At 36.1% G+C, this 26,040-nt stretch overlaps 1 protein-coding gene across 1 annotated transcript; it reads right to left on the bottom strand.

Moving 5' to 3' along the window:
- Positions 1-2,007: 2,007 nt before the first annotated feature.
- LOC144978683 (cleavage and polyadenylation specificity factor subunit 3-like) lies at positions 2,008-26,040 on the bottom strand. Its single transcript, XM_078925081.1, has 15 exons — positions 25,900-26,040; positions 23,361-23,424; positions 22,217-22,314; positions 21,285-21,498; positions 20,652-20,744; positions 19,458-19,547; positions 16,864-17,014; positions 13,742-13,917; positions 12,003-12,161; positions 11,275-11,421; positions 10,301-10,453; positions 8,019-8,127; positions 6,530-6,811; positions 4,711-4,874; positions 2,008-2,677 (listed from the first exon to the last, which is right to left on the bottom strand). The coding sequence occupies exons 1-15, from the start codon at positions 25,974-25,976 to the stop codon at positions 2,588-2,590; spliced, it is 2,067 nt and encodes a 688-aa protein (XP_078781207.1). The 5' UTR covers positions 25,977-26,040; the 3' UTR covers positions 2,008-2,587.

The following is a 26,040-nucleotide window of genomic DNA, read 5'->3' as shown; positions in this document are numbered from 1 at the left end:
ATCCATAATTCACATAAAATCAAGTGCCAAAATTTCAAACAGTGGACCACAATTTACCTGTTAGGCAACGAATAATTTGGGATCAGCAAAATATGACTTTAAGAGTGTTGACTTTATACGGATTCCACTGTATTTGTACACATTAGTTTGCTCAACAGATCCTAAGAATAGATACAATCATTGTGCAGCTATGTGGTCTTGAGGTATGACACTCGCTTTTGGATCGGAAGGTCCTGGGTTAGAGCCTTGCTTGGTATATAGTTGAGTCTGTGGAAAAGGCTCTTTACTCTTATTTCTCTCACCATACTCGGGTGTAAAATGAGTACCTGGCCGTGAATAGCATTGTCTTTGTCCGAAAAATTTGTAATATCGCCTAACAGACGTCATGTCTCGTCCTACATGTTAAGTGTTGCTGTTGGTCAGGGACCCCTTGTAAAGCGCTTTTAGCACGTTTAGTGGATATTTGCTATATAAAAGTTCAATTTTTAAAAGAATTTTTTGTTCTTGCTGTATTTAAATCAGAATAAATAATTTGAATGCAATGTTTTAAATGATGTTTAAATGTTGATGTTGATGAAATAAATGATTTTAAAAACAACCCATTTGTCACCTTTGTTCTTTTCTGTTGAGTGTGAATTGGGCAAGAGCGTCATAGTCATAGTTTTAGTTGGATTCTTTAGATGACGTGAGAGAGATGATGGAGCTGATTAAGTTATCGCACTTATACTTATACCTGGGGAAATCAGGGTTCAAGAAACTTTGCTTCTTTTGCAGCAAAGGGAATGTGGCTTACACCTGGGTTATCTTGGTATTTACTCAGTCACATCTTCCTGGTTGGTATTATTTCTCAATTTCTCTGTCGCAGCCACCTTCTAGAGGGCAGGGAGGTCCATACTGTGTCTTCTATTCCTTTATATCCGTCTTCCATCTTGCTTTCTGTCTTTGTCTTGGTATGAGATTACTTGATTTTTTTCTGGCCCTGGTCGGAGTCCTGGCTGGGAGGGAAACAGTCAAATGCATAGTTATTGTTTTGGGAGATGATATTCTTTTCCTTGTAAATCATCTCTCTGTTATGTATTATTATATTTGTTATTTTTAATGAATAATGTAAGCATTTGAGTGTATTCCTCTTTGTTGGATTTTGTATAAGGAGACTTATAGGTGATCTCAAACTAAGTACATTGATGGTTTGCTCTTGGAATCTACATCTGATCCCTATTTGTTCCCAATTCCCCTTTGTCTTACTTTCTCTTGGCTGCTTTAATTGTAATTATAGAACTTTTTACTATCCCATTTTCTTCCTTTTTACTGGCGCTGATATGACCTTAATGTGTTGCAAGCGCCGTAAAACCCTTAAAAACAAACAAGAAAAACAAGCCCATGTAATATTGAAAATGAGATAGTATAGTAGTAATTAGCCTGCCTACACACGTAAAGTTTTCACGACCTAGGTAGTTCTTGGTTGCCTTTCGCTGTTGGCTTATCATATCTGAGCTTATTTTGGGCTAATGCATTGTATTTGCTGATACTGAGTGGGTGTCCACACACCTGTTATAACCGATTAGGCTCTTACAAGTCCCTGCTACAGCCAGTAAATTTTACTGAAGGCAAAGAGGGAGAAAAAAAACCCCCAGGGATTTTAAATGTCCCTGTTATAGCCAGGTCCCTGTTATATCCAGACCTGTTACTGTTAAAATGCTAAAGACTTCACTCATAATCCGAACAGATGGGAGACTATGCCCATGTACATAGAACTGTTACTGTTATACATGGCTTCCACTGTACCTCATTTCATTTTATTATTAACCATGGGATCAACCAATAAGTTAACCCTCAATCCATGTCTTGGCTGTGCAGTCATTCATTCATTACTTTCCATACACTTATCCAGCATTTTGGTCAAATTTCTCTCTGCTAAAGGAAAGAAATCTTTGTATAAAGAAATACAAAACAAGAATAAAAAAAGAGAAAGCATTTTCAATGCAACGACAAAAAATTAAAGAGATATTTATTTTTGAACTTTTTTATTGTTTCTTCTCTTCACAACAAATTTAGTAAAATAACAAATATAAAGCATCAAGTTGACACAATGCACTTTATATCACTGATTGATGACATCCACAATGCCAGCTACATAATAAACAAAAAAAAAGAGCATTTGTACAGTGCATATCCACTAAACGTGCTCAAAAGCGCTTTCCAAGGGGTCCCACACCAACCGTAAACTTAACATGTAGGAGAAGACATGACGCCTGTTAGGCGATACAACAATTTTTGTTTTTTACTACAGAGACAATGCTGTTAATGGCCAGGTCCTCATTTTACACCCGAGTACAGTGAGAGAATGTGAATGTGAGTCAATAGTCTTTTCTAAGGACTCAACCATGCACAGCTTACAGCTGGACTTGAACTCAGGACGTTCCGGTCCGAAGGCGAGTGTCATACCATAAGACCATCTATTTTTGTTTTTTCTTTATTTAACTAAAACAATTAGGAATAGGTGATAATTGATAAGGAATAATACAATGATGATGGTGATGATAAGAATGACAACAACAATGACGATGATGATGAAGTGGATGAGATGTCAACATTTTATGGGATAGACAGCCTGGTGTAGACGTTTGACTGTAGACTGGATAATTTGCTGTAAGGACGAATCAGCGCATTCTACTTCCTGTAATAAGAAACAAAGAATGAAAATGAAAAATTGTTTATTGCAGCTGAAAACAAAACCTTATAGAAAAATTATGATGATTATATACGTAATATCAAATTAAGAAATTAAGGAGCAGGCACCGGTGTAAGATAAAGATCTGAACAAGTGTGTATGAAAGGTGCCAGACAAAGCAAGAAAGAAAAATATAAGAAAAAAAAAACATCCAAAAAAGATCTCAACTAGGGATCGAACCTCAGACCTTTTGATTACTGGTCAGACGTGCTACCATTACACCACGGGGCTCCCGATTTTTGGGACAATCAGAAGATCTGAGGTTCGATCCCCAGTCGAGGTAGACTGATGTTTTGGGATGGTTTTTTTCTTATATTTTTCTTTCTTGCTAGCAACTTTCATACATACTTGTTCAGATCTTTATCTTACATAGGTAACCACAGCATTTTAACTAAGTTCAAACACAAGAGGTAAATATATAATATCCCTTCATCAGTGCTGATGGTATCTAGCCAACTTTTGCAGAGTGGGACATATCAAGTCTCTCACTGCCAGAAATGTTAAGTTTTTAAAAGGAATTCCTCCTCTGACTTTCAAATCACGGATTTCCGGAGATCTGAGGAAAACCATCAGCAGTACTTCAAACTTGATAAAATATACTCGATTGGTCACAAAGATAGACGACATGGATTGAGCTATATATCAAACATGGAGATCCCCGATATCTCAGTAGGTAGAGCATTCGCTTCACAATTAAAGGGACCGAGATCGATCCTGGGTGTATTGGAGATTTTTTTCGGACCCCCATGTCCACCCAGCAGTGATTGGGTAGCTGGGTCTATTAGATCTGGCGGAAGTACTTTGCGATAGACAAGCATCCTATCAAGAGGGTAGCAAGCAATTACTATTGTCCGTTTCATGCTAAAGAAACCGGGATAAACTACGGCTCCATGGGCCAGACGGCTCTGAAGGACTTCTTTGATATCAAACATTCCAGAAATCAGTGATGACTCAAACAATATCAGAATTAACACAGTTGCACTATAGATTAGTTTCACCATCCATTCTTAACATAACTTCCTTCGTGTAAATGTTTAATGGATTATCATTTCCTTAAAAATATGTCAAAGGCCTAAAATATTACTCACCTACATCAAGGGATTATAATTAACTTTTGGCCAAAATGCCAGAGAGTATTTAATTTGTATATAAGTTTACAAAGTGGGCTACAATGTCCTTGTTACTGCAACATGGTGCTTATGCAGTTCATAAATAAGACTTGTGAATCATTTAATGAACTGTAAAACATATAGTCTATCTAACAAAAGTTTTAAGTTAATCACAATTGCTCATTGCAAATTATTTCTCAATAACCGGATAACTTCTATACTAAAAAATGAAGATAGAAGTGTGGTTGAGAAAGAAATATGGATAAGAGGCAGAGAGAGAGATAGAGAGAAAGAGAGAGAGAGAGAGAGAGAGTGAGAGAGAGAGAGAGAGAGGCAGTGAGAGAGGCAGAGAGAGATAGAGAGAGAGAAAGAGAGTCGCCAATTCTGCTATCATACCACATACTACCATATCACAGCTGCTGCTTAGTAAAATAAAATCTCGAAAAATTTGTCCCCCCCCCCCCCTCTCTCCTTCCCCCCTAATCATCTGCTTCCATTTCAACCATCAACTCATCCAAGACCACTACTGGTCCTTCGACAATTTTGACATCTGCCACCAGACAGTCTTGGTTGACGTCATAAAAGTGGAAATGTCACCAAAATTCATACAACTGAACACAGGTGTCCAAACAAACAAAAAATAGACACAAGAGGACACGATGGTAATGATTCCTGGGATAGACCGTTGTCTAGCGACCTGAGATTTCATCAGAGAAAATTACTTGAAACAAAAAAAAAAACAAAAAAAAATCAGAGGAAAATTTCTGAGAAAATCCAGAAATCTCAGAATTCTGCGGAAAATTATCACCACTGAGAAATAAGTAACAAAACCCCGCTTGTCCTCCCCCACTCCAAGAACTGAAAACATACCAAGGATTCCAAGTTTATGGAAGCGACTTTTTGATCAATATGTACAACCAGTCTGTCTCTTTGTATCAACTTGTCCAGGGAATCAGGCCCGAACATGTCCTTCAGGGTTTCTATCAGGCACTCTTGAAAGTGGGCACGATCCACTTTCAAAGGTGGGGGGATATCTGGAAGTTGGAGAGGAAAAAGAAGTTCAGTGTTCAGTGCGAAAAGGACAAAAATGAATATTTTGGAACTAGATCAAACAAATCATTCTTATCATTCATTGTCAATCATTCAAAAGATCATCATCATCCATCCTTCTCTATCTTGAGCAAACTTTTTAATCTCGTTCCATGTCTTATCACTTCTCTGTATATCAGCTTCTTTAATTCTTCTCAATGACCCGTGGCCTTCCCCTTGATCTTCTGCCCTGAGGGTTCCAGTCCAATACTTTCTTTGTTATAGCGGAGTCATTCTTTCTAAGGGTGTGTCCAATCCACCTCTATCGTCTTCTTCCGATTTCCTCTCCCACTGGTTTCTGTTGTGTTCTTTTCCATACTTCTTCGTTCTCAATTCTATCCATCCATTTTATTTTGAGTAGCTTACGCATGCACCTGTTTACGAAAATCTGTATCCTTATACATACCTGCAATGCATTCCAAGTTTCACATCCATACAGTTATAACAGACTTCAGACTTTAATCGAAGAGAGATATCTTTAGTTCTCCAAACTCTGTTCAAAGATGTGAATGCAGCCTGTGCCTTTCCTATCCATGCTTTCACCTCTGCTTCCGTGCCTCCATCCTTGTCAATAATACTCCCAAGATAGCAAAAAGTGTCTATAACTTCAAATTCCTGATCTTTAACTTTGATCTGCTCCCTTTGATGCATACCTCAAACAAATCATTCTTTATCATTGTCTTGTCAATCATTCAAAACATATTGTGCCAAATATTTCTGTGCAGACTATCCTTTTTAAAAAAAAAAAAATAATGTATCTATGTTTTTATTGTTTTTTATTGTTGGCTGAAGAAGCATTTTTAGCCCAAAACATTCCATGTTTGGTATTTTGTTCTTTTCTGAAGTGGCTATATAATTTATCTTTAATGTTCAATTTTGTTTACTACTTTTTACAAATCATTCTTACAGTTTGTAACTTTCTTTTTAAAAAACATGACTGTGAGAATCTAAAAATATGAAAACAACCCAACCACAGATACCAAGCAAAAAAATCTGTAAAACACCATTGATGTAGATTCCAAGATCACTATATCAGCGTACTTAGATTGAGATCACTAAGTCTCATCGAGACACCAGCACAGGATCTCACTAAAAGAAACACACTCAAATACTTACAGAATATACCAGAAACAGAAAACATAACTAACTATACAGGGAGATGATTTATAAGAAGAAAAAAAAAAGAATTCATCTCCCAAAACTAATACAAAACATTTGACTGTTGAAAATGATGAAAAAATTTTACTACACGGTTTTGTATTTAGGAAAGAAGTGACTACAGCAGTACCAGCATATTTTCAACATACGGGCCTGCTCCAGTCACCTTTTCTGGGTGAATTTTTAGCTTGTCATAAAGAAAAGTCTTATATTGTGCAAAAACCCCAAAATATTTTCTGGGTGAATTCTTAGCTTGTCATAAAGAAAAGTCTTTTATTGTGCAAAAACCCCCAAAATATTTTCTGGGTGAATTCTTAGCTTGTCAAAAAGAAAAGTCTTGTATTGTGCAAAACCCCAAAATATTCTTTTCAATTTTTAAAAACACATTTATTTTCAATAATTTTGCTGAGTTCAAAAACAGATTTGTCAAAATTATTCTTACTTTTGATGGGTGCAGCACTCTGTTCAGCTCGCAGCAGGACACCCATCACACCGTCAGCATACATATCTGTCACAGGATTGGCCGTCCACTCCAGATAGACCACGCCCCCTTCCAGAGTGACTTGAATAGATTTGAACAGACGGAGTGTGGTCCCATTGGGATTGGCAATGTATTCTACATCCCCGGCTAGTTGGGTGAGGTAGTAGGTGAGGAGGGCTGAGTTACCGCTGAATTTGAGACTCATTCTCTGCGTAACCGTACTCATGGCTAGATCTGTGTAACCTGAGAAAGGAGAAAATAGTTTTTGTGGTTACGGCTATATAACGTCGCAGCTTGGCTCAGCAGTACGGTCTTTGCTTCGTACCCGAAAGGTACCAAGTTTGATTACCCGCTGTGCTGTGTGGCCTTGAGGACGTCACCTCGCCCTAGCTCAATTTGCGGTGCTACACTGCGGCTGATGCCTGGGTTATTCCAGTCTTCCCTTGGAATAGACCCAAGAGACAAATTATCCCTATGGGATTTTTATGTGGTCTGAGCGGCTATGTGGCCTTGTGGTATGACACTTGACTTCAGACAGGAAAGTCTAGAATTCAAATCCCACTCTTTAGTCACTTTAGATGATGCTCCCTAAAAACCACAGTTCAGTAATTTTTGTTTTGTAAACTGTCAAAAACTTAAACTACAATATACTTTATGAAAACTATGAAATTAGGATTGATAATCATGATATCACAATGTCTACATTCTGGCATGGAATTCATCAACTACTAAAAAATACAAAAGCATTCGAGAAAAATAAAAACAAAAAACAAAAAAACAAACAAGCAAAGCTAAAAAAAAAACACACCAAAAAACAACTGACAACACTACAAAACTAAACAAAAATTAATAAGCTAGTCATACAGATAATATAAATATTACAGAACTTTTTGGAGGACTTGAAATAAGATGAACATGTCACAAGGCAAATGTCTCACCTCTAGACTATAAGACAAAAAGTTGCAGTTTTTTAATGTACAAATTAATTTTTTAAAAATAATTTTCAATGTAGCAGAGAAAATACCCACATTTTTATTTTAAAAATGACTGGTGAGAATGAAGTAAGCCAAATTAAGGTAAAGAATATATAACAATCTAGACTGTAAAGAATATATAACAATCTAGACTGTAAAGAATATTTAACAATCTAGACTGTAAAGAATATATAACAATCTAGACTGTAAAGAATATATAACAATCTAGACTGTAAAGAATATATAACAATCTAGACTGTAAAGAATATATAACAATCTAGACTGTAAAGAATATATAACAATCTAGACTGTAAAGAATATATAACAATCTAGACTGTAAAGAATATATAACAATCTAGACTGTAAAGAATATATAACAATCTAGACTGTAAAGAATATATAACAATCTAGACTGTAAAGAATATATAACAATCTAGACTGTAAAGAATATATAACAATCTAGACTCGTATCTTACTTTGTAAATCCGTGGGTGCCATGATGTGATAATTGAAATTTTTCTTGACTAGAATCCCGGACACTTTATGACCTGGCTTGGGTGGATCTGAAGCTAGCTCTCCCACGACCTGGTGGATAAATTTTTATTAAAGTTTTCATCTTTAATCATAACAACAAAAAGCTGAATCAATTTGAATTTAAAAAACAAACAAATCCCCCCCCCCCCCAAAAAAAAAAAAACAAAAAACAAAAAAACCCTACAAAAATAACAACAACAAAAAAAAAAAGACAAACCAAAATCAAAACAGAACTCAAAACAATAAACAAGTAAACAAATAAAATTAAATGTCCTTCATTTTCATCCGATAAACTGAATGAGTCAGATAAAAAACAACTCGTCTTTCAGAGCTATAGTAATAATAATAATAATAATAATAATAATAATAATAATAATAATAATAATAATAATAATAATAATAATAATAATAATAATAATAATAATATCTTTATTGTCAATGAAGGCAATTTAAAATTAAGCCCATGGAGCCAGGGTTAATCCCCATTTCTAAATAGCATTCCTTCTTCTATAAAGCGAATAATAGCAATTTGGATAGAATGCTAGTCTATCACAAAATACTTTCAACCAGATCCAACAGACCCAGCTACTCAATCACTGCTGGGTAATAATAATAATAATAATAATAATAATAATAATAATAATAATAATAATAATAATAATAATAATAATAATAATATATACTTTATTCATCCAAAACAGGGAAGTGAGAAAAAAAAAATCTTGACGTCACCCGGGATTACTCTTGTTCCCTTCGGGCGCGCAATGAGTGGTCCACCTACTGAACTTTCACCACCCGAAAGAAATACTAAATAAATAAGGTGCTTTATTGACATTAGATTATGGGATGCATTTTCAAAATGCCTCAACATTGTTCAATGATTTAATATCAGCAGGTAAATTGTTTGAGTTTTTTTAGGAAAGAAAGAGTGATAGCAAATAGGAATAAATATAAGATATGATAGAAGTAAACCAACAAAAAGCTCAACAAAACGAAACACATAAAAAAGTCTTACATACCTCCCGAATTCACATGACCTCCATCTCTCCCTCTCTCTCACACACACATGAAGAAATGTTCTTCTCTCGTATGAACATTTATATAGTGAATTTCAGCTCTTCACAATGTATTTTCCCCAACAGAACCAAATTTCCCTTTCATACAATAAAAGTTGCCTGTTAAGCACCCTTTTTTTCACCACAAAGGCTAAAACAAGCAAACAAAATAAGAGGAAGTCATCCAAGTTTATGGTTCGGCACTCAAGAGTGGATGCCCACTTGTACTCGTTCATAATTGAGCTTTTAGTTTTTCCTATAGCACGATATCCACTCAATGTGCTCAAAGCGCTTTACAAGGGGTTCATGGCCAACAGCAACACATAAAATGCAGAACGAGACATGATGCCTGTTTTTTCCGAAATAGACAATGCTGTTAACAGCCAGGTACTCATTTTACCAGTGAGAGAATGTAAGTAAAGAGCCTTTTCCAAGGACTCAACTATTCGCAGAGCGAGGCTCAAACCCAGGATCATCCGATCCGAAAGCGAGTGTCATACCACATAGCAGCATAGAAAAATACTGTGGTCCATGCTGGACCAGAAAGATTAAATGGAAAAAAACACACTTAAATATGAACAGAAAATTTGGAACCAAAAAGAAGTGTTGACTTTAAGTAGAAGTTGGCTCAATCACTCCTGAGTTAAATGCAGTAATGTGTGTAAAAGTACTCTACCAAAGGAGACGGCACATGTATTTAATAACATCTATTAGTTTAAAATATAAAACAAACAAAACAACAAAAAATCAAATTGTACAATAAACAAAAGAAACTAACAAAAACGTTATTGCATTCTCAAAGTTTCGTCTATGCTACATTCATAGAACGGTTTTGGAAGAATTTCAGATACCTTTACTTTTGCCCGGGTGTCCCGATAGCTCAGTTGGTAGAGCACTCACTTCTCACGCAAAAGGACCGAGATCGATCCAGGGTGCAGTCAGGATTATTTTCTGACCTCCCTATCCACCCAGCAGTGATTGGGTATCTGGATTTGTTAGATCTGGTAGAAAGTACTTGACAGTAGACTAGCCTCCTATCCAAAGGAGAGCAAGCATTTGCTATTGTCCATTTCACGCTATAGAAACTGGGATAAACTCCAGCTCCATGGACTTAATGGCTCTGAAGGACTTCTGGCAAAAAAAACCCCAAAACAAACTAGCAAACTGACCTTGGCCATTTTCTCACCCCTGAAATAGAGTTCAATGGGTACAGTATTTCTGGGATTGTAGACCTCCATATGGTATTCCTTGTTGTCCTCGTACTCACGCATTAGGGCCGCTTTCAGACGGGCCATCTCATTCATCTCACCGTGCACTAAAACCTAGGATCAATAAGTGGAATTAAATATAGTAAATAAATCAATCATTGACTTATTGTATATTTCCATTATATCTTTGCCATGATTTCTACCCTTACAGACATGCCTTTTTAAATTTCAGGAACATTTTACGGATAAAACCTCGAATTTTAGGAACAAGACATTGGATAATAGTATAGTCACAATTGCATAAATCTAAAAATTCTAAGTGGTTAAAAAATGGTTGATATATTTTCAATGCTGTTGATGGCCAGGTACTCATTTTACACCTGAGTATGGTGAGAGAATGTGACTACAGAGCCTTTTCCAAGGACTCAACTAAGCGCCAAGCAAGGCTCGAACACAGGACCTTCCGATCCGAAAGCAAGTATCATACCACAAGACCACATAGCCACACTAAAGAGTGGTGAATATGAGGTCTGAGAGTTGATGCATTGGACTCCTGCAATAAATAAGCACAATGAAAACTTGTCCGCTAGAGAAAAAGCAAATCATTTATCCACAAAAAAGTCTGCAATGTAATATTTCTAAGATTTGAAGATTTAGATTAAAGTCCTTTTAAACGCATTCTAGATTACTTACAAAAGGCACATTTGTTCTGAAGAGTCTGCAACAGGACCAAGTGAAAGTTAGTCAGTAACATTATTGAGGTAAACCCTTCGCTCAACAAAAATTTTTAAAAACCCCAACAAAACAACAAAAGTCCCAGGGCCCCTCGCACGATTGGAATTCAAGCCAGAGACCTTTTGATTCAAAAGTGTGTGCCTTAAGAACAAACCACCCTTTCACCCAAATGTTTTTAGAATTGAGAATGAAGGGCTTACGACATGGGCAGGTTTCAACTCCCTGAGAAACTCTGACGTCTGCTTATAATCAGCGTGGGCTGAGAAAGAGATGTAGTCAACAGAACACTTGAGTGGTAACTTTTGTCCAGCCATGGTGACAATCTCGTTGGGCTCTGATAGGATGTGCTGATGAGAAAATATTTATTAAAACGGTAAAATAGGGAAGCCTAGATTTGTCAAATTACATGTGAAAAGCAATTAATATATATATATATATATATATATATATATATATATATATATATATATATATATATATATATATATATATATATATATATATATATATTATACTGTATATATCTATCAGGACAGTTTGGCGTTATGTTAAAAGTTGGTCAATCACTGATTTGATTCATTACAATTTTTTTCTGCTACAAATCTGAGAAATTAAATTATTTTTTTCCCCAGCTCTCTTTAACTATCAAATGTTATAATTCTCTAACTATAAAATGCTATAATTATTAAAACCGGTTGAAGTTAAGTCATATTCTTGGTAATAATTCATGTTCTGGGTGCAAATGATTCAAAAATCATTATTACCTATCAGTGTAATTATTTTTTTTTATCGGCACAAATATATGTTAAAAAGCTCATTACTGTTATTATAATCAACAACAAGAAATAAAACAAAAAACCAAACAATCAACAGAAACCTGAGAAAAAATACATGCCAACAACAACAAAAAATCCAAGGACGAACAAACCTTAGCCAAAGTACCTTCCACACAATAGCCAGCAATGATGCATCCATTTCTTTTGTCTGTGCACCATGTCTCAAACAGTTCTCTGGACAACCCACTTTGCATCATACCAGGACTGGCCAGGACTACAGAAGGACCGATGTCTTCAAACTGCTCCATGTTCTAGGATAAATGGGAAAGAACATAAAAGTGAATATATAGAAAACTATGAATGATAGCTCACACTCTCCCCGGCCAGGCGGAGTTGTCGTACCAGTATGGTCGTGGGTTCGAACCCCCATCACCGCCGAGAAATTTTTATTCTCTATTGTCTTCTGCACTTTCCTACTCACTTCATCTCTTGTTGTTATGAATGATTCACTGCCACCGCTGCTACTACTAATACCACAACTACCAACTACTACTACTATTAATACTAGTTCTTTAATTACTACTACTACTCCTACTGCTACTACTACTAATACAATCCACCCTGGATAATTGCAACACCTTGGGATCAGCATAAATGTTGCGATTAACCGAAGTTGAGTTTCCTGTCCACTATTGCAATATTTTCTCTCTGAGTTTACAAAGGTTTGGGACTGTTCATGACAGCGGTATTTTTGGTTGATTCCAAATAAAATGATGAGGCACAGTTTCCACTGCCATTTGTAAGTTTTTATAGCAATTTTGATTTGAACACTGATCAGTTTCATACCATATATATGGTAAACTCAAACCAGTTGTCATAAACATTGTTCGTAGTCCACCAGAGACTGAGGAATTTGATTGAAACAAAAACCATATGGCAGCCCTGTATAGATTTTGACAAGCAAAAGCAGCTTTGATGCAAGCCGACATCTTATTCAGATTTGATTTAACTTTCACTCTTTTGTTCTCAACATTTGTAACAGTCGAAGGGATTAGCGGTGATGAGAGACAATAAATTCTCACCAAACCCATTGGTCACAATGCACAGCTGTCAATTCCAAAACAAAGCATATCATCATTCAGTATCTCCTTACAACAGTCATTGTCTACCTGTTGTCTAGACTATGCCCAGCCCCCTCGCCTCCTATTTAATAGCCAAATATGACCTCACGAACCCATACTGCAATGCCCCGCCCTCTTTTGTGTCTAATAGAGTAGTGGCACACTACTGCAGCAATAAACACTGCCCACTCTCGATTGATGACATTTAATCATGAGATTTTGTTTGATTGATTTCTTGAATTTGCCACTTTTTGAGGCTGAGCATTCGTTGTGATAAACTGAAGGTTGTTGCAATTAACCAGTGACTTTTATATAGAATTGATGTTGTGATTAACAGAGTTGCGAATATCCGGAGTGGACTGTACTACAACTACTACTACAACTACAACTATTACTACTGCTACTACTACTTCTTCAAGTAATGCTGCTTCTTCCATTACCGATCATGATGATGACAACAAGGACTCTGGATCAAAGCTAAAGCAGCGACAACTACAATAATGATAACAAAGTAATGATTATAATAAATAATAATAATAATAATAATAATAATAATAATGATAATAATAATAATAATAATAACAATAATAATAATAACAATAATAATAGTAATAATAATAATAATAATAATAATTGTAATTATAAAATTTAAAAAGAAATCAATTAATTACAATAAAAACAACAACAATAAATAACTCATAATATAAATGATGCAAAAAAAAAAGAAAAAAAAAAAAGAAACTGAAATAATATCATATGCCGTGTCAAACCTTGAGGTTGATGATGTGCTTGAAGACAAACGGGTTACTGATGTTGATCTGTCGACGTATCTTTTCATTCATGGAATTTGTATAGGTCTGGTAGACGCTCATACATTTGTTGGCGAGTTGGGACGCGTAGTAGATGGGAATGTCGTGGAGCTCTGGGTGGTTGCCCCAGTATTCATCTGTCAGAGAAATCAAGATAATTAAGTTATTCATGGAGCTCTGGGTGGTTGCCCAAGTATTCATCTGTCAGAGAAATCAAGATAATTAAGTTATTCATGGAGCTCTGGGTGGTTGCCCCAGTATTCATCTGTCAGAGAAATCAAGATAATTAAGTTATTCATGGAGCTCTAGGTGGTTGCCCCAGTATTCATCTGTCAGAGAAATCAAGATAATTAAGTTATTCATGGAGCTCTAGGTGGTTGCCCCAGTATTCATCTGTCAGAGAAATCAAGATAATTAAGTTATTCATGGAGCTCTGGGTGGTTGCCCCAGTATTCATCTGTCAGAGAAATCAAGATAATTAAGTTATTCATGGAGCTCTAGGTGGTTGCCCCAGTATTCATCTGTCAGAGAAATCAAGATAATTAAGTTATTCATGGAGCTCTGGGTGGTTGCCCCAGTATTCATCTGTCAGAGAAATCAAGATAATTAAGTTATTCGTGGAGCTCTAGGTGGTTGCCCCAGTATTCATCTGTCAGAGAAATCAAGATAATTAAGTTATTCATGGAGCTCTGGGTGGTTGCCCCAGTATTCATCTGTCAGAGAAATCAAGATAATTAAGTTATTCATGGAGCTCTAGGTGGTTGCCCCAGTATTCATCTGTCAGAGAAATCAAGATAATTAAGTTATTCATGGAGCTCTGGGTGGTTGCCCCAGTATTCATCTGTCAGAGAAATCAAGATAATTAAGTTATTCATGGAGCTCTGGGTGGTTGCCCCAGTATTCATCTGTCAGAGAAATCAAGATAATTAAGTTATTCATGGAGCTCTGGGTGGTTGCCCCAGTATTCATATGTCCGAGAAATCAAGTTCATTAAGTTATTCAAACCTTATTCTGAATATGAGTGCACCTTTATCATTTCCCCATCTCTTTAATCAATGTTAATGGTGACAAAAATATGAAAAAGGGGATCATCTTGAATGATATCTTTAAACCCCCTTTTTACTGCACTAACCCCCCACTTTTAAAAGCAATTGAGATATGATAAACTATCATTGTTTGTTTATATGTTTTTAAGGGTTTTACGGCGCTTGCAACACATTTTGGTTATATCAGCGCCAGTAAAAAAGGAAGAAAATGGGATAGTAAAAAGTTCTAGAATTACAATTAAAGCACCCAAGAGAGAGTAAGACATAGGGGAACTGGGAACAAATAGGGATTAGATATAGATTCCAAGAGCATACCATCAATGTACTTAGTCTGATATCACCTATAAGTCTCACCCAGACACAAGCACAAGATCCAACAAAGAGTAATACACTCAAATGCCCACATTTCATTATGCATTAAAAATAACAAATATAATAATACATAACAGAGAGATGATTTACAAGGAAAAAAAATATCATCTCCAAAAAAACAATAACTATGCATTTGACTGTTTCCCTCCCAGCCAAGGACTCCGGCCAGGGTCAGGACAAAACCAAGCAATATCACACCAAAACAAAGACAGAAAGCATGTTGGAAAACAGATATAAGGGGATAGAAACCCGGTAAGTACCTCCCTGCCCACTGTGGAGGTAGGGAACCCCACCCAGTAAACTATCATTGATACTCTAGCTAACTAGAGAGTGGGATATAAGCACCTATTTGTTCCACCACACATCAAGTCTCTCACTGCCATTTTGAAAAAAAAAACACCAGAGATAACCCTGATACCAGATGTGGTAAAGGCACTTTTATTAGTTTCCAAGATCTTCAAACCCCAACCTGCACATTTGGACAATGGATGATTCCTGTTGACATAGAATGTTTGTCTGAAGGATCTTAAACATTTTGTCATGGAAACCCTTAGAAACTGAACTTGATGTCGCACGTGGAACAGCGTAATACATTTTTTTCTTTTTCAATAGAGTGACAAATTAAATGTTCCCTACTTAGACCTTAAAATACTAACGAAAGAGTGAAAATGGAAAGGCTTCGTATGGGAACAAAACAGACAATTGTCTGTTTTGTTCCCATACGAAGCCTTTCCATTTTCACACTTTCGTTAGTATTTAACGATCACCGGCTTCAGGCAGCCCTTACCGTTTTCTACTTAGACCTTGTAACGAATACTGAAATTCTAAAAAGAACTGGAATGCAGGACGTTACGATCATCACCATCCAACAACGTCATCTCCGCTGGCTAGGACACGTCCTCTCTATCAAAGAGAAACCCTTCCCTAAAAAAATCATTTGAATGTCGGAATGATAACAGCAGACAAAAATGAGGACGACCAAAACCAACATGGAAAGTTACTGTCGACAGAGACTTTGACAGGGGAGGAACTAAGATCTAATGAGTGACAAACTACGAAAAAAAACAAAAGGAAAGCAGACGACGGTGGTCACCATGACACATTTTATTCTATCAGAACAGTTTTCATCATTAAATTTGTTTGTTTGTTTGTTTTTAAGGGTTTTACGACGCTTGCAACACATCTAGGTTATATCAGCGCGATCGTAAAAAGTTCTGGAATTACAATTAAAGCACCCAAGAAAAAGTAAGACAAAGGGGAATTGAGAACAAATAGGGATCAGATGTAGATTCCAAGAGCATACCACCAATGTACTTAGTTTGAATTCACCTACAAGTCTCATCCAGACACAAGCACAAAATCCAACAAAGAGGAACACACTCAAATGCTTACATCATACATTCAAAATAAAAATAATAATACATAACAGAGAGATGATTTACAAGGAAAAAAATATCATCTCCCAAAACAACAACTGCATTTGACTGTTTCCCTCCCAGCTAGGATTCCGGCCAGTGCCAGGACAAAACCAAGTAATCTCATTCCGAGACAAAGACAGAAAGCATGTTGGATAACAGATATAAGGGGATAGAAGACACAGTATGTACCTCCCTGCCCGCTATGGGAGGTCAGGATCCCCACCCAGTCATTAACTTTCATACATACCAAGAATTAGTAAAAGTTCCTGGGCTCTTCCCAGTGCAAAGGCTGGGATGAGACAGCGACCACCTCTGTTGACGATATCGTGAACCAAACTGGTGAATCGATGTTCTCTTTCCTCTCTGTTCTCGTGGATGTGTGTACCATATGTAGATTCCTTGAAAGAAAAAAAAAAGAGTTGGGTTAAAAAATTCAATAGAGAAAAAGACTTTTAGATGTATAATCTTACTTACGTGCTTAATTGTCTTGGTTTCATCTGGAGCATAGTATTCCAAAAAATATATTCCATTTGGGATGCTCATTGGCATACTTGTGCGGCTATGTGGTCTTGTGGTATGACACTCGCTTTCGGATCCGAAGCTCCTGGGTTCGCGCCTCACTCTGCGCATAGTTGAGTCTTTGGAAAAGGCTCTTTACTCACATTCTCTCACCGTACTCAGATGTAAAATGAGTACCTGGCCGTTAACAGCGTTGTTTATGTCGGAAAAATTCTACATGTTACGTGTTGCTGTTGGCCAGGGATCCCTTGTAAAGTGCTTTGAGCACGTTTAGTGGATATTACGCTATATAAAAGCTCAATTTAAAAAAAACAAAAATCTTCATCTTCTCTCCCTATCCTAAAACATCTCGACAGATGTGCCAGCCAACCTCAACCATTTGAAAAAATGTATCATATTTCTCCCAATATTTATGCCCATTTTCTCATATCTCTTCCCCAAAAAATCGTATTATCAGTATGCGCAACCATCCAAAATTTTTAATGTAACATTCATTGATTATTTATGGAGTCTCATCAAGCTAGTTGAGAGAAGGGAAATTCAGCAATTCCAATGACAATCATCTGTCTGAGAGTAGTATCGAATGGCTACACCTCTATTTTGAATCTTTTAATCCATTCTTCAAATTCTTTTCCTGCCTTATTGGCTGTCTCGTAGCCTCCTGATAGGCTTGTCACTGGGCAGTGGATGACAATGTGGTCCATTGTCTCAGGGCCTCCTTGGCAATGACGGCTGCATCTGATTCTCTCAGATTCCATCTATGCATGTCAGCTGCGGGTCTGCCATGTCCTGTCATCTGTCTGGTTACTCAGATTCTCATCAAGGTGGAAATGACATTTAATGACTTCATTCAGCTATTCCACTTTTATCATTTTTCTCTTTTTATTGTTACACACTGTTGACTTTTTACATTTATCATATTTTAGTCAACATTCCCATATCATATTTTGGACCTCAAAGTGTATTAAAATATGAGAAATCATACTGTCCTGATTTACATTCTATCATTAATGATAATCATCTTATTATTATTCTATTTTAAGGAAATTAATGTAAGAAAACACTAAAATCATCTTTGGAATTCACGAAACGATCTCAAATATGGTGACACCCGTACTCTATTTTGAATTTAAAGATCTTTTCGGCAGTTTAAAGCAGCAGTTCAAGGACCAGCCATACGTAAATGATTATTCATAAAGAACATGCACACATACACAAACTCAGATAATAAATTAAAAGTACAGCGAAACAAACCACAACCCACAAAATCAATATCCAACACTAAATCCGAGATTTAGGAGTTCAAATAAACAAGGAAATCTATCTATAAATTAACTATATTCTTTTAGCAAATGATCATCGTGCGATGAATGCATGCAGCATTTTATTGCCAAAATGCCCCCCCCCCCCCCTAAACGATGCTGTTTATCCCTCTTTAACAAGAAACTCTTGTTTCTTTACTATTGATTTGATTGATAAGCCCTTCTATGGTGAGACCAAATTTCTCTCCAATAATTTTCAGCAAGAAAGCAGTAACAGCCATGCAACTCAAACTAAACTGAAATCAGAGTTGCAATGCTGTTACTTATCTCAGTAAAAACAGTATGATATGCTCTGAAGTTAGAGAAACTAAATTTTAAAAAGCCGGGCAGATGGTGCGAAGTTTGTATTCTTGACTATCTTCTAGCACTTCTCTTCTCTTTTCATTCCTCGTTATTAGTAAAACTTTAAAACTGTCAGTAAAGCGTTACAAGTGAAAATCTAAATGCTTGATATGTTTTTATGTTTTTAAGGGTTTTACAGCGCTTGCAACACATTAAGGTCATATCAGTTAAAATGAAGATAGAATGGGATAGTAAACGTTCTAGAATTACAATTAAAATACCCAAGAAAAAAGGAATACAACAGGGAATTATTCGAATAGGGAAAAGATGTAGATTCCAAGAGCACACTATCAGTGTACTTAGTTTGAGATCACATGAATGTCTCATCCTAACGCAAGCATAGGTCCCCACTTAGAGGAATACAGTCAAATGTTTACAAATCTTATATATGTAAAATAAAAATAATACAATACATAACAGAGAGATGATTTACAGGAAAAAAATATCATCTCCCAAAACTCTAACTATACATTGGACTGTTTCCCTCCCAGCCAGGGCCAGGACAAAACCAAGTAATCTCATTCCAAGACAAAGACAGAAAACGTGTTGGAAAACAGATATAGGGGGATAGAAGACATTGTAAGTACCTCCCTGCCCACTATGGGAGGTCAGGAACACTACCCAGAATGAAGGCTTAAAAACTACCAATCCTACTTACAATGATGACAATATCAGGCTTTACACTGGGCATCTCCGCACACATCAGATGTCTGTCTTCCTGTCTTGAATAGTCTCCGGTGTACAGAATCTGAAAATAAAAATCAATGGTCCACTTGCAAAACTTGTCCCAAGATCCTACACTTAGTGATACCTCATTCGTCCTTGGTGTTTCATTCATTGTGTTTTGTTGATAAAGGGGAAACCAGAAACATCCACAGTACCTATCTTCGTCAAATAAATTGAAGCTTACAATTCAATATCTATTTTTATAGATTGAGATTGGTGTGTCTTGATGTATACAGTTGATTTTGTTTGTTGCTTTAGGTCTCTTCCAACACAATTGAGGTTATATGAGAGACCGCTGAAACAAAAAAACAAGCAATCCAACAAAAATAGTACAAATGTAAATCAAAATCATAACCTAAAGATATCATAAGCTAAATTATAAATAACCAAGAACAAACAGGCAGAAGATTTACAGAAAAAAAAATATCCCCTGTCAAAAATACAATCACAAACCAAAGAAGCAGGATAGGCTAGTAAAGAGAAGAAGAAACGACATCACTATTGGATCGTACACCCATGCGAACATCATAGGTATATGATTCAAGGGTGATGCTCCCATCCAACCACCCGCTATACAGTTGAAGACAAACACAAAAACTTGAGCTTTTATATAGAGCAATATTCACTAAACGTGCTCAAAATTCTTTAAAAGGATCCCTAGCCAGCTGCAACACTTAACATGTAAGACAAGACATGATGCCTGTTAGGCAATATTACTTTTTTTTTTTCATACAGTGATAAAGTTGTTAACAGCCAGGTATGGTGAGAGAATGTGAGTGAAGAGTGTTTTCCAAGAATTCAACCATGCACCACTCTGAACAGGACCCAAACTCAGGATCTTCCAATTAGAAGACGAGTATCAAACCACTAGGCCGCATTGTCATAATTAAATATCGATAAAATATTTTAAAATGTCAAACTACAGTAAGACTGTTACTTTGTAAGCAACCATGACAAATAAAGATATCTAGCATTAAACAGTGATGAAAATGCATGATATAAATGTCACCATTAGACAGATCCATTATATGAATGACAAATTATTTGAACAATGTTGTCCTGATACATTAGCCATTTGCTTAAAAAAAAAAACAAACGACAAAAAAAAAAAAAAAAGTCTTCTTACCTTAACACCTGCTATTTCAATCATAAACATTGCAGCTCCCAAAACATGCCCCGCTGAATAGCACCAAAACCTAACTCCACTTGCCTCAACTTCCTAGGAGTAAACCATGAGAATAATACATTTCACCATAGGATAGGAAAATTATAATATGTAAAATCACAGAAAACAAACCAGGTGGACAGAAAATACTCAGATATCAGCCAAAATGTATGGTACAGCATGGCTAAAAGGCTAAAAGATCAACAAGGGTTAAGTTTCTTGCTCACGGGTGAGGGAGGTAGGGGAGAGGAGGCGGAAGGGTTGGCAGAGCACTCACTTCATACGCAAAGGATCTGAGATTGATCCTGGGTGCAGTCGAGATTTTTTCATCTAACCCCCTCCTGTCCACTAACAGTGATTGGGTAGCTGGGTCTGTTAGGTCTTGTGGAAAATTCACCCTATTTATTATGATGTAATTGATATGATTTCATCCTTTGACTTAAAAAAAACAAACAAACTTAGTCAAGAAAGAAACAATAAGCAACAAAAATTGTAAGTCGTCTTCTCTCGTGTTTCAAGATCAATTTTGCATTCTAAAACGAGATTTTACTGCTTTTCAACTGCAATTTTTAGCATCTTATTAAGACGTGTTACCTGATGAAAATTGAGGGTCTCAATCTTTCCCATGGTCTTCTCGATATCACCATCAGTATACAGCTGGTCATCTGAAGCAATATTGCTGACCTTGACATAATCTGATAGAAGCCATCGGTAGATAGCCTTTGTTGCATGAGTCATGAAACATCTACCCTTGAAGGCTGTCTTCAACAGGAAGTATGGAAGACCTCCACAGTGATCTAAATGAAAACTGTGGGATGGTAAAAAAATGTAAAGGATTATACGAAAATATAAGCCTATCACATCGTCAAAGAGGAAACAATCAAGCATATCAGCATTTATAGATGCTTTTCTTCTGGCAAAAAAATAAAAAATCTTAAATCTGAATGCAGATGCAATTTTGAATAGTACATTCGTTAAAAAAACATACAATTTTTTTCAATATTTTAAGATTTCATGATTCATCGCTGTGATACATAATTTAATATCAAATGCCATTGATGCCTTAAAAAGTATAATCTATGACACCACAAAACAAAAGTAGAAGTATTCAATGATGCTATTATTCTGGTTTACACAATATTTACTTCCTTTGAAAAAATGAGGAAGACTTTTCTCATTTCGACTGAAATATATGATAGGTTATTGACAACCTATGGTCACATTTATACATAAAACATCAACAAAAAATTTTTCACGGTGTGGCCTTGAGCGAGTCACCTCACCCTAGCTCACTTTGCAGTGCTGCACTACGACTAACACCTGGGTTGTTGCAGTATTCCTTTGGAATATATCCTCCCCCCCAAAAAAATAATAAAAATCTCCTTGGGAACGTATAAGGAAAAACTTAGATATTTTTAGATCTTTGGATGAAAACGAATTTTTAAGCTAAAATTTGAACAAAAGATCAATAGATAAATAAACATTGATTTAAAAAAAAATAAAAAGAAAAGAAAAAGTAAACCTACTGGCTGACAAGCATCAGGTCAATTTCCTCAGGTTCAATCATGTCCAAAAATGGAAGGGAGTCCATTCCATTCTTACCAGGGTGAATTCCACAATCCAGCTGGAAAAAGAAAGACACTTTAAACTTATTTGAATTGTTCTTTACCAAACACAACTGTCTTAAAGTAAAAAAACATTTTATCTTTTATCACTGAAACAGCATTTAACCAGTTAACTGCCGTACCTTGGAAAAACTTGCACTAATAAAATTTGGCTAAAAAACTCGTCCTTCAAATATCGATCAATTTCATAAAGTCCCAGGTTTGAGAGTTTTAGCCAAGAAGAGAGTCATTTTAAAAAAAAACTTGAACTTTTATATAGTGCAATATCCACTAAACCTGCTCAAAACGCTTTACAAGGGATTCCTGACCAACACTAACACGTAGACTCATTTAGGCGATGTTGCAATTTTTTTTTTCAATGGAGACAATGCTTTTAAGGGCCAGGAACTCATTTTACATAAGAGACGATGTGAGTAAAGAGCCTATTCCAAGGAGTCAACTATGCGTCAAGCGAGGATCAAAACCAGGACCTTCCGACCCGAAAGTGAGTGTCACACCACTAGACTAGACCACAACGCCGCTTTTGTATTGATATTTGAAGGTCGAGTTTTCTGGCCAAATTTTTAAATACATGTTTTTTTTTTAAAGAGTATGGCAGTTAACCGGTTAATATGGTTCAAACATTTTTAACAACTCCTTTGTATCCTTTATTCTTTTACAAAATCTGTTTTGATTAAGATGGACTAAAAAAAACTTTAGAGCATTTACATAGCGTAATATCCACTAAATGTGCTTAAAGCACTTTACAAGGGGTCCCTAACCAACAGCAACACTTAACATGAAGAACGAGACATGACAGATGTTAGGTGATCTAACAATTTTTTCCCCCACAGAAACAATGCTGTTAACGACTGGGTACTCATTTCACATCTGAGTATGGTGAGAGAATGTGGGTAAAGAGCCTTTACCAAGGACTCAACTATGCGTTCCTCAGAGCAGGACTCGAATCCAGGACCTTCCGATCTGAAGACAAATGTCATACCACACTAGACCACACAGCTGCGCTTACACAATAACAATATCTATGACTATGATACAGACTCACCAAGATTTTCTTGCCTTTGTATTCTATCAAATGACATGATCTGCCGACTTCTTGGCCTGCACCGCTGTAAAAGTAAAGACAGAGGAATTTCATAAAAAATATGCAAATTGTTACAGTGAATGACACAATCAGTTGGATGGTGAAATGTTTGAACTGAGATATTGCCAAGTTTTTGTTAGAAGAAGAGCAATTTTCATCAAAAATGAGTTCTTGTCATAAATGATTAAATCAACCCTTTTTGTACATCTTCGGGAAATATCATCTTAATTTCACTTCTAAATATTTTTTACAGTACAGCTAGTCAAGTTGAAAATGTATGAAATTTGAGAAAAGTTGCTGGATACCTTTCCCATATATCTGGCCATAACTTCATGAAAAAACACCCAATTTACTTCAAATAAAGATTAAAATTCTCTGGGGAGCATATTCCTTCAGAAAATTTAAAAAAAAAAAGAAATTCAAATCCAAAATTTTCACCTTCCGACTGATTATGTCATGCACTGACACAATTGGTGTGTTCCTTCCTTGACCATTTCAGAACACACTAAATGAATGTAATCTTATTGTTTAACCTCATGTTAAACTAGGCGTGAATTATACCAAATAATCTGAAAAAATGCCAGAGGTAATGTGTCCTAAATCAGTTAATATCAAGTGATATTTAACACAAGATGAAAAAGCAAATAGTGTTCTAATGCCAAATCCAGATTTTTAAAAAAGCAAATGGCATCACTGAAATGTGAGTTTTTCTTTTGAACTGAAAACGCCAAACTGGCAAATCCACCTTTTTTTTTTCAACCAGTAAGAAACTTGTTAATCAGCAAATCGGTTTATAGTCCACCAACCATTAAAAATTTCACTACCTGTTAACTTTATTGATCTTCTTTTGTTTCTATAATTTGTTCATTCTGACCACAATTTTGGGGATATTGTTGATGGTCGGGAATTTGTTTATTTCGCGGATGAATCCCTGGGCCTAGGCATTGTCCGACCACACCTAATATTTTCCTGTCTTCCTCATACAAAACAATACAATTTATCACATTTCCACACACAACTAGATCCAACAACATATTATCCGAATCAGAGATGAAAATAACTATCGAAACAAGGAAGCAAAAATGGTGGAAAATTATCTAGCTTATACTTATATGAATTTTAAGTTACACAGATGTCGGTGTGGATAAACAGATCAGTCGGTTAGAGACCACCTTTCATTTTGTTCCTTTTTACTGCACTGGTTCGAATCTGCTCACTCCCTTTTTTTTTCTGCTCTCTTTATGATGTTTATTGTTTTCCCCTATTTTGTTCCATTTTTATACTGAACAGAAGTTTAAAAATTAATTTAATTTTTTTTCTTCTAAGATAATCGTTCAATTTTAATTCATTTTATATTTTGCTCTAATTATTTGTTCTGTTTTTGTTTTTCAATCAATTGCAACACTCTGATAAAAAGAAGGCCTATAAAAAAGAATATTGGCGGAGTCAAGATTCGAACACATAGCGTCGATTTCGACAAGCCTTTTCAGACAAGATGACTTACCCATTCGGCCACGACATACACATGAATGTCGACGCATCTTGTGTATATACTAACCTACTATCCATCGACTGATTTATTGTTGGGTAATTTTATGCTTTTATTGGTATTTTATTAACTTTATTTACTTATTTATATGTCAGTGCATTACAAAAGTTTCCATATTCTGGAATGTGGATAAATGTTTAAAAGCAGTCCTTGGTTTTTTTTTTCCTATTACTATTAGGGTTGGCTCGAGGTCGGGGGACTTTTTTTTCTATTAGGGTTAGTCATAGTCATAGGCTTCCTTTAGTCTTTAGCTTAGTCTTCCTTAGTCATAAGTCTTAGTAAAGGTGATAGGGTGTTTGTTTTTCCTACTAAGGGTCGTTTAAAGGTAATAGGTTGGGAGGCATTCTGAAAGCTCCTACATCCCCGTATTATTTTAAATAATGTTCTTGTAGGGGGTTTGGGAGGGGGGAAACTTTTTTTTTTTAAAAGTCTTCCAGAACATTATTTTAAAAAAGTCCCCCCCCCCCTCCCAAACCCCCTACATTATATTTTTTTTAAAAGAATACTGGGATGTAGGAGCTTTCAGAAAGCATCCCAATAGGTTTTATTTTTTTCTTAGGGTTAGTTGGGGCTGGGGGAATATTTGGGTTGTTTCCCTTATCACGAGGAGCTTTCGGAAGGCATCCTGTCTACTATCTAACTGTGTGGTGTGAGTGTGGCAAATTGAAACTGGGCCAGTGACAATATGGGCAGCCCCACTAGGTCATGACACTCGGTTCATAAATCAACAGTAAGAGTAAGAGTCAGGACTGTCCACTGTCAATCAAAGTCAAGACTCAGTGCTGGCTGGTGAGTACTGATGACTGCTGATGACGATGAGGTTGGTTGGGCAGTGGTGGAAGTGGAAGAGATTTGTTGTTGTTTTAAAGTTTTGTCGCTTTCAAAGTGTTAAAGCGTTTATATAAAAGGATACTGCCTTAAATACTTTTTGCTGAAATCAATCAAACTTACAGTGGCCGGATCTGTAAAATGTCACTGTCTTCTGCTGGTATTGCCGCTGAAGTCTCCGGTTTTCTTTTGGCCGCCATGCTTATTTTTCGTTTCTCTTCAATCAAAACATGTTTTGAGTTCCATCTTTTTCATAGTCGACGT

Source organism: Berghia stephanieae, chromosome 8 (genome assembly GCF_034508935.2).
Source record: "Berghia stephanieae isolate SIO BIC M18660-M18661 chromosome 8, UCSD_Bste_1.3, whole genome shotgun sequence".
NCBI classification, from domain to species: Eukaryota; Metazoa; Mollusca; class Gastropoda; order Nudibranchia; family Aeolidiidae; genus Berghia; species Berghia stephanieae.
This window is presented reverse-complemented; position numbering and strand designations above follow the sequence as displayed.